This window comes from Beta vulgaris, chromosome 3 (genome assembly GCF_026745355.1).
Source record: "Beta vulgaris subsp. vulgaris cultivar EL10 chromosome 3, EL10.2, whole genome shotgun sequence".
NCBI lineage: Eukaryota > Viridiplantae > Streptophyta > Magnoliopsida > Caryophyllales > Amaranthaceae > Beta > Beta vulgaris.
The window spans coordinates 4,919,028-4,930,347 of record NC_079204.1 but is presented as its reverse complement, the minus strand read 5'-3'; the positions used below and the strand labels follow the sequence as shown (position 1 = coordinate 4,930,347).

The window sequence follows — 11,320 nt, the reverse complement described above, 5'->3', positions numbered from 1 at the left end:
AATTACTCAAATTAGGGGAGGTTATGTATGACAGTATGTACTGTACAACTTGGCAGAGGTATGGAGTGACAACGTGGCATTATTCATGCATCCATTGGAAACAACTCTGTTCTTTTACACGGTTTCAGTTCAGTCCAGTTCAACTCGTTTCAGTTCAACTATTTTTATCTGGCAGTATTACTTTAGTTTAATTCAGTTATGTCTAAAGAAATTCAATTCACTCGAGTTCGAACATACTTCCTCCGTTCTAAGATACATCAAACACTTATCAGAACTGAAGTTTGAGGGTTCAACTCCCGAGTTGGCAACAGTCGAAGGCTAAGTCGTAACCACTCTATGAAAGTAAGCCCACATTCGTCTAGAGCGAGTTACGTACCCTGGTCACAACGGAAAGTACATAGTTCTCTGGTTTATAAAATATTTGTTTTTAAGTAACATTGTTTTTCCTAAGTAGTGAATTCAAGAAAAGATGAAAAGGTTACTTTCTTTGTTATTTACTTATCTATATGTCTCTCCTCATTATACGTGTCCCTGTTTTTCTTTTTCTCTATCTCTCTCCTCTCCTGAATCCCCATGTCAAGGTACTAGTTCAATTTTGTTCAAACATACTCCTTCTGTTTTTTATCTTCTCACTTTTCTGTGCGCGCTTCCCAATGAACATCTTTGAATAATTGCATATTAATAAAGTATTAATTGAGACGAATCAAACAATACCCCACACGTGTTTTTTATAAATTGAAAATTTGTGAGGAAGATTAAAAAAAGGAATATTAAGTATAGTTTGGTTTAATTCAACCCAAAAGGGTGGGCTTAACCTCTCTAATAAGCTTTTGTTTGAAATTTGAAATGGATCGTGAAGGATTCTATAAACGTTGATTGAAGTTTTAATAGACAACAAATGGTTTGTTACAAACTATAGAGATAAGGAGGTTGTGAGTGGATATTGCATAAATGCATTTACTATAATATCATTCATCTCTCTTTTGGATTTTTCACAAATAATTGGTTGTTCAAGTGTTTAGACTTAATTATTTTTATTTGTTTCTTTCAAACACAGCATACAAGTAACATTGTTTTTCTATAGTTGTTCTGTATTGACTTCTTACACAAATTCACATTATTTGCTTTAACCTCTTCTTGTTATATATGTGTAAATGAAAACAATATCATTGTTTGTTAAAATATGTTGTAATACCAAAATATTTTCACCCAATCAACTTTTTGCAAAAGTTAGTTATGTACAGTTTAAGATATTGATGCTCAGACTGCAAATTGACAAACGTGTAACATGTAAGTACAAATACAAATAGCAAATGGTCATATATTGATATATATATATCCATGTGTTGGGTTTAATGTATCTCCTTATAAGATTTTGAGGATATGTTTTTCGTATTTTTATATACAAACATTAATGAAACACTTCCAAAAAAAGAGAATAGTATGATATGCGTTTTTTTCCGCAACAACAATAACAATGATATTATAAGTTACACGATAAGTAGTATTTCTATTTGGTTTGTTATGAATTTGTAGGTTTTATCACATCTAATTTGATCTGAACATAATAAATATTGCTTATAAGTTTCTAGATAAGTTGAAGTGGGCAAAATTTGAGTAAGACTTAACTCCCTCATGCCAAGACTTTTATTAATTATTACAAGTTCTAATAAAGACTTTTCTAACCTCTTTCACACAATTTCCTAATTCATATTTGTTTTTAAGTCTTAAGAGAGTAATCACTCTATCAAAACTATACACTACCAAATTCTTATATTGTCAAATTTAACCTCAGTTTTTTTAGATTGGGAGAAAATGAACCGAGACTCAAAGAGTAATTAAACCGAATAGAAAATAAGTTCAAAAGAACAGGATCTTATTGAAGGTTTATAAAATACGTCATTCAATCTTTATATAATACTACCTCTATTTTTTTAGTTGACCTATTTTCCTTGGACACACATGCAAATGCACTATTTTAAATATTTGTATATCTTATTATCAATATGCAAAAATTACAAAATATTGATATGTTGAAAATATACGTTGAGACGAATCTAACAAGATTCCACATGATTATATTTGTCCTTAGATACAAATCACAGAAAATAGTCAAAAGTACGTATATAAATATGTCAAAAATCAAAATGGATCATCTAATAAAACGGAGGAGGTAAATGATTATATCACTTTCACTAGCAATGTCACATTTATGATGTGTTTGACTTTGATTAGTAGTAAAGACAAGGGACACAAATATCCTTGAGGTATTAAGTAATTGTAAAGTGTTAACACCTGTGCCAATACAGGAAAACAAAGTTTACTCCCAAACAGTAAAGACTACTTATCCACAAAACACATTTAATTAAGAGTAGATTTAGTAAATCCACCCCCTGAAACTTTGTAATATGGGCTCCACACAAATAAGGACTATTTCAAACTCTTTGACTCCTTTTACTTTCTTTAAAATTCTCTCTCCCTCCATCCATTGTCTCCTTCTTCCTGTCTTTTTCATACATCATTATTCATTACCTATTTTCATAAAAGTTTATACTTCATTTGTTTCAAATTAAATATTGCAAGAATACATTATTTATCAAACATAAAAATATTTTTTTTATTACATTTAATTTGAAATGGGAGAAATATTAAAAAATCATTTTGAAATTTACACTTTTTGCATTGATGCAAAATTCATCATTTTTCTATAATGCAAATAGTAAAAGAATTTTGCTAACAAACGTCTAAACTTTTTTTTTTTGACGTCTTAAATATTGGATACTCTAAAATGATGAAAATCTTGTAATGGTTCCAAAATTATACGTTAATTGGATAAATTAAAGTTTAAATTCGCTTAATATTTTTATTTTTATTTATCTTATCTAATAACTAATAATTTTTTAAAAAAATACTACTTTCTAAATAAAAAACAGTTAATTTGAAAAAGGGTGTCATCAGTCATCACTGTTTGTCTAGAAGGTGCCAAGGAAACTTCCCTCTTTCCACCATTATTATGAAAAAAATCACACTACACAAAACTCCATTTTTTCCAAATCAAAAGTAATAAAAAGTTCAAGTCTTTTCTCTCTCCTCACTGTCTTCTCAAGTCACTGTGTCTTCTTCTTAAGTTTCTTCCTTATTGGTAAGTTTATCTTTTAATTATTTGCAAGTTTACATATTTTCTTTGATTTAATTAATTTTAAGTAGTATTTATTGTTGAAGTTTATAATCAAAGTACAACTTTTTTATGCGGGTTCATTTATTTTAGTGGAATTTAAGTTACAATTGATTTTATTCCATTTTTTTGTGTCTAAATTCAACAGTTTTAGTATATTTGATTGTGGGTTTTTTGAAGTTCGGTTACACTTACTTAAGGTCTGGAATTAAATTTTGGGGTTTGCATTTTATGCTTTAATATGATATTTTTGGGTAACCGTATATTTTACTCCAGAGTTTTAAAGGGGTTTGTGTTCTTGTTGTGTTTTTTTGATCCATATGAGCATGAAGGCAGTACAAAGTACAAAGAAGGGGAAGGAAAATTCGAACATGTGAACTATCGTTTACATCGTATTTTAACCACTAGGCCAAGACATCCGGGTTGTTCTGTTGTTAGGATATTGATAGATTTTTTTAATACTTTGTTTTATATCAATTTAATGCATTGTTGCTTTTTTAGTCTTTGAAATTTACATGGATATCTCCCTGTTGGTACATTTACAGTATGTAATTTGTGGTATAGAAAGACTGTTATTTTGTAAATAATCACTACTTCATTAGTTTTGGTGAAAAAAATTATGGTTGTATTATAAGAAATGGCTGTATTTTCTGTTATCTGATTAAATATTCATTTTTCCTGATTTATTAGGTCAAGCAAAGTGTTGTTTTTGTTATTGATGAATACATCTGTTTGTTTCATTACAGAAGGTGATCTTAGTTAATGGAGCTATGATTTCTAATTTAGATACTGAGGACAATTATTATTTTTGGTTATAATTGTTACAAGGCAAAGTGATGAAGTATAATCAGGAAAAAGTTGTCAGGTTAGATATATTCTTCTTAAGATATACTGTATCATTTTCTTTTTGTTCCTTAGATATTCCATGATTAAGATTTAAGGGGTTCTTTTCACCTAAAAAATCTTTTTTCTGGAGTTACTTTTTTGTATGCTTTAAGGTGAAAAGAACAAGGGCTAAGTCTTACTTATTTTGGTTCTTCTCAATTTGCAGAGGATGCTTGCATTTGTAATAGTCTTTGGTAATTATATAGATATATCTGCCTTTTCATTTTGGTATTCCTGACCAATATATGTTAAATATTGTCGTGTGAGACTTCGTTTGATTTGGTTCAATGTGTATTTCCTAAACATAATTTTTTTAATACAGAATTAAGTACTCACACTTAATTAAAGATATTATTCGTCATAGGTGTGTATTGGAGCCGATGGAAATTCAAATAGGAGGATCATAATGGATTTGAGGGAGTATGACTTCGGATAGAGACCTGGAAGATATTTGGCTTAATTAAGAGTTCCAAATTGTGATGATATGCTGATTGCTAATCTATAATTTAATTCTTATTCTTTCTCATTCATCTTTCTCACCAGATAAATAAGGTCTTTTTACCCACTCCCCAACATAACCTTCTCTTTGACATTGCCATTGTCCACCTCCTTTATATGAAGTCAAGTGATACGGTAATACCTACAAGTATCCTTATGACAACTGATGTTTTTCTTGTAAGATTTTCCTTTATGGTTTTCTTCATACATTTGGTGGTTAAGTTTCAGTTTTTTTTTCTTTTTTTCTTTTTTAACCATCAGCTTGCCAGAAATTATAATGATGATTCTTTTGGTAAAATTGTTAGCATTATATTTGTCTTCTAAAGTTTTTCCATGTAAGAATCCTGTTAAATTTTCTATTAGTACTTCTATACAATGATGGAATTACGATCAAAGTTTGTTTTCGTGGATTGTGTAAGTCAAATGATTAGTGCATTATGAAGCATAGGAAGTATATTTGCTTGGGAAGAGGAGAGGTACAGTTGCACAAGAACTGTCTGCTTGCTGTTCTGGGATAGCGAATCTTAAAGCTATCTATATACGCTCATTGAGAATGCAATTTGGCATCTTCTTTGAGATTTCGAACTATCCTTCGTTGTGCATGTCATATTGTTTTCAGTTATTGTTAAAGATTTTGCTGCTTATCCCTTGTTAATTATTTCAGCATACATAATGTTTAGTCACTTCATTTTGTATTACAAATTTATTGATAGTTTACAATCACTCTAAGCTTACACTCATTAGTGGACTAAATTTACCATCACTTCAGGTTTCAGGACTGGGTTCCTCAAAAAAGTGTTGGTGGGCAAATCTACATACAAAATTATACTCGGTTTGGCAAGTTCAGAAGGTCGATAGCTTCGATTTCCGATAGTTTTATAAGAGGGTGGAAGTCTTTTCCTCAAAGTTTTAATAGGATTAGCAATTCTTTCAGTGGCAGTTCTTTACGCGAGTCATGGTCTGCGAAGAAAGTTCTAGATCCGCAAGGCCCCTTTCTTCAGAAGTGGAATAAGATATTTGTTTTATCCTGTGTTATTGCAGTCTCAATAGATCCTTTGTTTTTTTACATCCCCGTGATCAATAATAATAAAAAGTGCCTGGATTTAGACCATAAGTTGGAGATTACGGCTAGCGTTTTGCGAACCTTCACTGATATCTTTTACTTGCTTCATATTATCTTCCAATTTCGCACTGGTTTTATTGCTCCCTCTTCTCGGGTCTTTGGTAGAGGGGTTTTAGTCGAAGATGCAAAAGCAATTGCAAAAAGATATCTCTCTTCCTACTTCTGGATTGACATTCTTGCTGTACTTCCCTTACCACAGGTATGCAGGATTTCTTCTTTACAACCCAGCTTACTGCTGTAAATGTCACTATCACTGTTATAATTGACCTTATAGTTAATCCTGAATGAAGTTTAGTTTACCTTACTAAATTCTGTTCTGAGCTTTTTGCATCTGGTGAATATAGCTTTCTGTATTATCTTCTGCTGTAGTGCTGTGTAGTGTGTACTTAAACTCTACTTCGACTAGTACCAATGGCTAGTTACTATTATGGTAATATTAAATACTTTCCCGTTTCAATTGATTGACGTAATTAGTATTAGATGATGCATGCTACTGTCCAATATGAATGCTTTTGTGATGTTCTTGTTTTAGTCCCCTAATTTATCCTCCCTTGCAATTATGAGTTAGTTATGGACTGTAGAAGGTGTTGAAGAAAGCCTCAGCCTGAAATTACTAGCATAGGAAGACGGTTTACTAGTTATTATTGCTCCTCGGCCCTAAATAGTACTAGTTTACTTTATGCCTTTATGGGCCCTTTTAGGAATGAGTTAAAATTACAACAACTATTCTGAGGTATCGAAATCTATACCTCTCCACATTCCCATTGAAGTCTTTCTTCCAAATTATTTTCAAGGCTGTCGTTGTGGGCTAGATAATTTAATTTTTAACTCTTTCTCAGAAAGTGGCCAAGTATTTGGGGACAACTTGAAATAGAAATTTGGCCTACTATCTACACTATTGATTTTGATGCCAGCTCTTGCCGAATTTGGTTGGTTTATTCTTGTGCTTTTACTGATATTTTCAGGTGGCAATCTTAATCATCATTCCCGAAATGAGAGGCTCAAGGTCAGCAAACACGAAGGACTTGCTAAAGTTTCTTGTAGTCTTACAGTATGTTCCAAGAATTCTTCGAGTCTTCCCGTTATACAAAGAAGTTACTAGAACCTCTGGCATTTTGACTGAAACAGCGTGGGCTGGAGCTGCCTTTAATCTTTTGCTTTACATGCTTGCAAGTCATGTGAGTAACTGAAATTCCGTGATTAGTTTTGCCTTCTCTAATTATTTGTACAGCCTGCATGCTTTTTTGCAGAGAATAAACTAGTATATACGTTTTGCGAGTTCGATATGTAAGCTTGTATTATATGGTGTTCACTTTTTTCTAATATCATAAGATTTTTCTTGTACGTATTGTAATGCTTAGGTTACTTTTTTTATGAAGTAGTTTATGGCACAGAACTGTGAAAAATCTCTAATTATTAGTTGCTTTCTTAAAACTATTTGGTGATTAATATAATGTATGACTACCAAGTGAGCCAACAATTGCGGTTGTTCACGTGTTCTGAAATTTTTTTGAGAACCAAAAACAAGTTCTCGAAAAGGTAGTAATTTCCTTTTCTTTTCTTTTGTTGCAAGCTTTCAGAATTAACATAGCTGGTGTAAGTATGACCAGTCTCAAATTTTGTTATACAACTTATATCATAATTCATACAACTTTTGTATCTTAAATAAAGAAACCATAAACTGGCAATAATGTTTAACAAGAATTCAGAATTTAGTTTTTTTTTTTTTATTTCATTTTTGATCTGTGTGTCCAATATTGGTCTGAACTTAGGTTAATATGTTAATGAATGAGTTTTACTTTGATGTCACTGTTGGTTTGCTTTGATGTAAAATAGGTTTCATGTTTCAGTTCTAATCCTTGAATTATGTTGTATTTCTCTAGGTAGTTGGAGCATTTTGGTACTTATTTTCTATTGAACGGGAAACTACTTGCTGGAGAAAGGCCTGTAGAGATCGTCTTCAGTGTAATTTGGGTGCTTTATATTGTGACATGAGTTCTGGAAACAACACATATTTGGAAGAATTCTGCCCTATCAAAAGTGACAATTCAGGGCCCTTTGATTTTGGAATGTTTCTTAATGCCCTCACATCTGGTGTAGTCGAGACAACAGATTTTCCAAAGAAACTCCTTTTCTGTTTCTGGTGGGGCCTACAAAATTTAAGGTTAGCAAACGGCACAGTTCGTTGAAGATTGATTATCTTTTGATTATAGAAGCTTGAGTATTACTAACAATTTTGTTTGATATCTTCCATTCGCAGTTCACTTGGTCAAAACCTTCAAACAAGTACCTATATCTGGGAAAACTGCTTTGCCATTTTGATTGCTATTGCTGGTTTGGTGTTGTTTGCATTTCTTATTGGAAATATGCAGGTAGGTGTGGAATCACGTTCTCTGTTATGCTGTGTATGTGGAGAAGTTAGATTCGTTTTGCGTAATTGGAAACTTGGAATCCTATTCTAGGGACTTGGAGGGTGACCTAGAATAATAGTAGTGTAGAACTTTCTCCGTGAGTGCATAAGATCATAGAATTGGGTAGGGACGGATGACCTAGAGTATGTTGGTACTATGACTATAATTTTTAGTATGAATGTTTCATTTTGAAATATTACATGATTATAATTTTTCCTAAAACTGTAATCGTTTTGGAAGCTTGATCTCTCAAGGATTAACAATGTTATAATTTAGCCAGAATGGATTAAGTTTTGGTTAAAACAGATGACAACAAAGTGTTTCATGTTCTCATGTAAGGATTGTCCTCACGGGAATCCAAGCTATATGAGGATAGAGAATCTCCACCTCAAGAATTGTAGTTAATAGGGATTGAACCTATGATCGGAATGTCATACGGTCACGCCCTACTAACTACACCAAGCACTACTTGGTTAGAATGTTCCTAAATGTAGTAGAATAATTTTTTTTCTACTTTTGAGTAGAAATGCATCTCTTAAACTTAGTAGCAATTTTGTTCTCAAAATGTCTTATGTTACTTTGTGCTTTGACAGACATATCTGCAATCTATTACAACACGGCTGGAGGAGATGAGAGTGAAAAAGCGAGATGCGGAGCAGTGGATGTCACACCGTCTACTCCCTCAGGATCTAAGGGATAGGATTAGGCGATATGAACAATACAAGTGGCAAGAAACAAGAGGTGTGGATGAAGAAAGTTTAATCCAGAACCTTCCAAAGGATTTGAGGAGGGACATAAAGCGTCACCTTTGCCTGGATTTAGTTACAAGGGTAAGTTTCCTCCTTGTTGCTCTTTTGTATTATGTAATACTTCATTGAATACCGTTAAGCTACTTCTGGCTGGCAATCTTCTTGGATTTTAGAAGTTTGCTTAAATTGCCCCCTCAACCCTTATTGGCTCGTTCATGGCAATTTGAACAAAAACATCCCTCATATTCAACTTGCCTTGATTACAAGAGAGGTTTAGGGAACAAGGTCTATCTCTGTCTTAATATTTTAAAGAAAAAAATTTAAGTTGAATCTCTAACTAGAGATTTAATTTTTATTTTTCAATGCCTTTCCTCGGTAACATACCGATCCCTCAGCCGTTTCGGGGACCACGCAATCTTTACTGATCGAGGTAATAGAGATCTTACACTTGGCTTTTGACTTTTAGGTCCCAATGTTTGAAAAAATGGACGATCAGTTGCTGGACGCAATGTGTGACCGCCTGAAGCCAGTACTTTACACAGAAAGCAGCTTTGTCATCCGGGAAGGAGACCCAGTGGACGCAATGGTTTTTGTAATGCGTGGCAAGCTGCTAACAATGACCACAAATGGTGGCCGAACAGGGTTTTTCAATTGTGAATATCTAAAAGCTGGTGATTTCTGTGGCGAGGAACTCCTCACATGGGCCCTCGACCCAAACCCATCATCCAATTTGCCTCTTTCAACCCGAACGGTCCAAACCCTTACCGAAGTCGAAGCTTTTGCTCTAATGGCTGATGACTTGAAATTTGTGGCCTCTCAATTTAGAAGACTTCACAGCAAGCAACTTCGGCACACATTTAGGTTTTACTCCCAGCAATGGAGGACTTGGGCTGCTTGCTTTATACAGGCAGCTTGGAGGCGGTATCACAGAAAGAAGATGGAGCAATCTCTCAAGGAAGAAGAGGACCGTTTACAAGATGCTTTAGCAAGGGAAGCTGGGAGTTCCTCACCAAGTTTAGGTGCTACTATTTACGCCTCGAGGTTTGCTGCAAATGCGCTTCGTGCTTTACGGAAAAACGGGGCACGGAAAGCGAGGTTGCCGGAGAGAATATCGCCTATTCTTCTTCAGAAACCGGCAGAGCCAGATTTCTCAGTGGAAGATAAGTAGTGAAGGAAAGGAGTTTCTATTGTTTTGGTTGGTGTAGAAATGATTGTATTATGGTGATGTTAGGGTGAAAGTTAAATCTAACACATTGTTTGAGCTAATCTGTGTATATTTTAATTGTATATCTGTATCTATTCTATGTGACTATGGCAATATGCTGGTTAGCAAGAAAAGAAGGTTGACTAATGAATCTGTATATGATTGTGCAAAACTGGCATTATAGAACAAATTTAGCGTGATTAATGATATACTGACAACCAATTGGAATCAAACTTAATTTTTGATACACACAAGTGGGCGGATGAAATTGTAAGAATGTATGTCACATTGTGTGTTCCATCATCTTTCCTTGATTTCGAGTTGTTAATTAATTATAGTGGTCTTCTTGGAAAATACTTTCCTCCGAACCAAATACACCCTAGATGTCGCAAGGTCAATGAAGAAAAAGGAGTTGGAGTAGCCATATTTTTCTTTTACAATACGAGGCCATGAAGCATCAGGTTCATCGAAATAGAGTCGTATCCACCAACTCTAACACTTTGTTTGGATAACAATATAAGAGGGAAAGAAAGGGGAGGAATAGGAGGGAAGGGTTTGTGAAAAAAGAGAGGGGAAAGAAGGAGCTTTATCTTCCTTCAGATATTAAAGCAAATCCTTCTTTCACCCTACCCTTCTTTCCCCAATTCCTGACCCAAACAAGAGAACTTGTTTCCATCGCTTTCCCAACCTTCGCTTTTCCAACATTTTCTTCTATCCTAGCAAAGTGTAAATGTTTTTGGGCGAACACATATGCACACATACATCAATACATTTTACATATCTTATTGCCGAGTACCAACACATGACATTTCAGAATACCAAATTTCTTTGAGCATAAGACTGATGTGTTCAGGCATTGATACCCATTGGCTAGCAACAGCATTTTGAAATACTTCCTATTTCAAAGTCAGTAAGCCAACTACTTTTATATACAATAGAAAACTAATTATTATTCACTACAAAATAAAGTAATTCTATTTTCACAGCCTAATTGTTGTTATGTTAGCATTGTCACCTTCCAAGGTTGTTATAATAGAAGAGACTTTAACATTCGCAGTTGTGGATGCCATGTAATTTAGCTGATAATGTAGTACCCAATACTTGGGATCAAGTTTCGTCCGCATCATCGTACCTAGCTGCTCTCTACCACCAAACAAGATTACATTCGCAGTTCAGATAAACCGAAAATTCACCTTTGATTATTACAAAATATATTTCCATAGAGGGAGTTCTCAACTTCTCATATACCTGATATCCACTCCGAAGGAATATCTA

The 11,320-nt window shown here is 33.7% G+C and overlaps 1 protein-coding gene across 1 annotated transcript; it reads left to right on the top strand.

The window, feature by feature from the left end:
* The first annotated feature begins 2,989 nt into the window (after positions 1 to 2,989).
* Positions 2,990 to 10,217, top strand: LOC104888277 (cyclic nucleotide-gated ion channel 1). The gene is made up of 8 exons (XM_010673191.4): positions 2,990 to 3,142; positions 3,922 to 4,040; positions 5,328 to 5,880; positions 6,647 to 6,859; positions 7,565 to 7,845; positions 7,942 to 8,053; positions 8,686 to 8,922; positions 9,308 to 10,217. Exons 2-8 carry the CDS (start codon positions 4,012 to 4,014, stop codon positions 10,007 to 10,009), a joined length of 2,127 nt encoding a protein of 708 aa, XP_010671493.2. The 5' UTR covers positions 2,990 to 3,142; positions 3,922 to 4,011; the 3' UTR covers positions 10,010 to 10,217.
* Positions 10,218 to 11,320: the final 1,103 nt, after the last annotated feature.

Bases quoted from the DNA above. Each gene is read 5' to 3' on its own strand.
- LOC104888277 (XM_010673191.4), top strand. From the start codon at position 4,012: ATGAAGTATAATCAGGAAAAAGTTGTCAG. The intron at 4,041-5,327 runs GTTAGATATATT...CCATCACTTCAG, and splicing joins AATCAGGAAAAAGTTGTCAG to GTTTCAGGACTGGGTTCCTC. The intron at 7,846-7,941 runs GTTAGCAAACGG...TTCCATTCGCAG, and splicing joins TGGGGCCTACAAAATTTAAG to TTCACTTGGTCAAAACCTTC.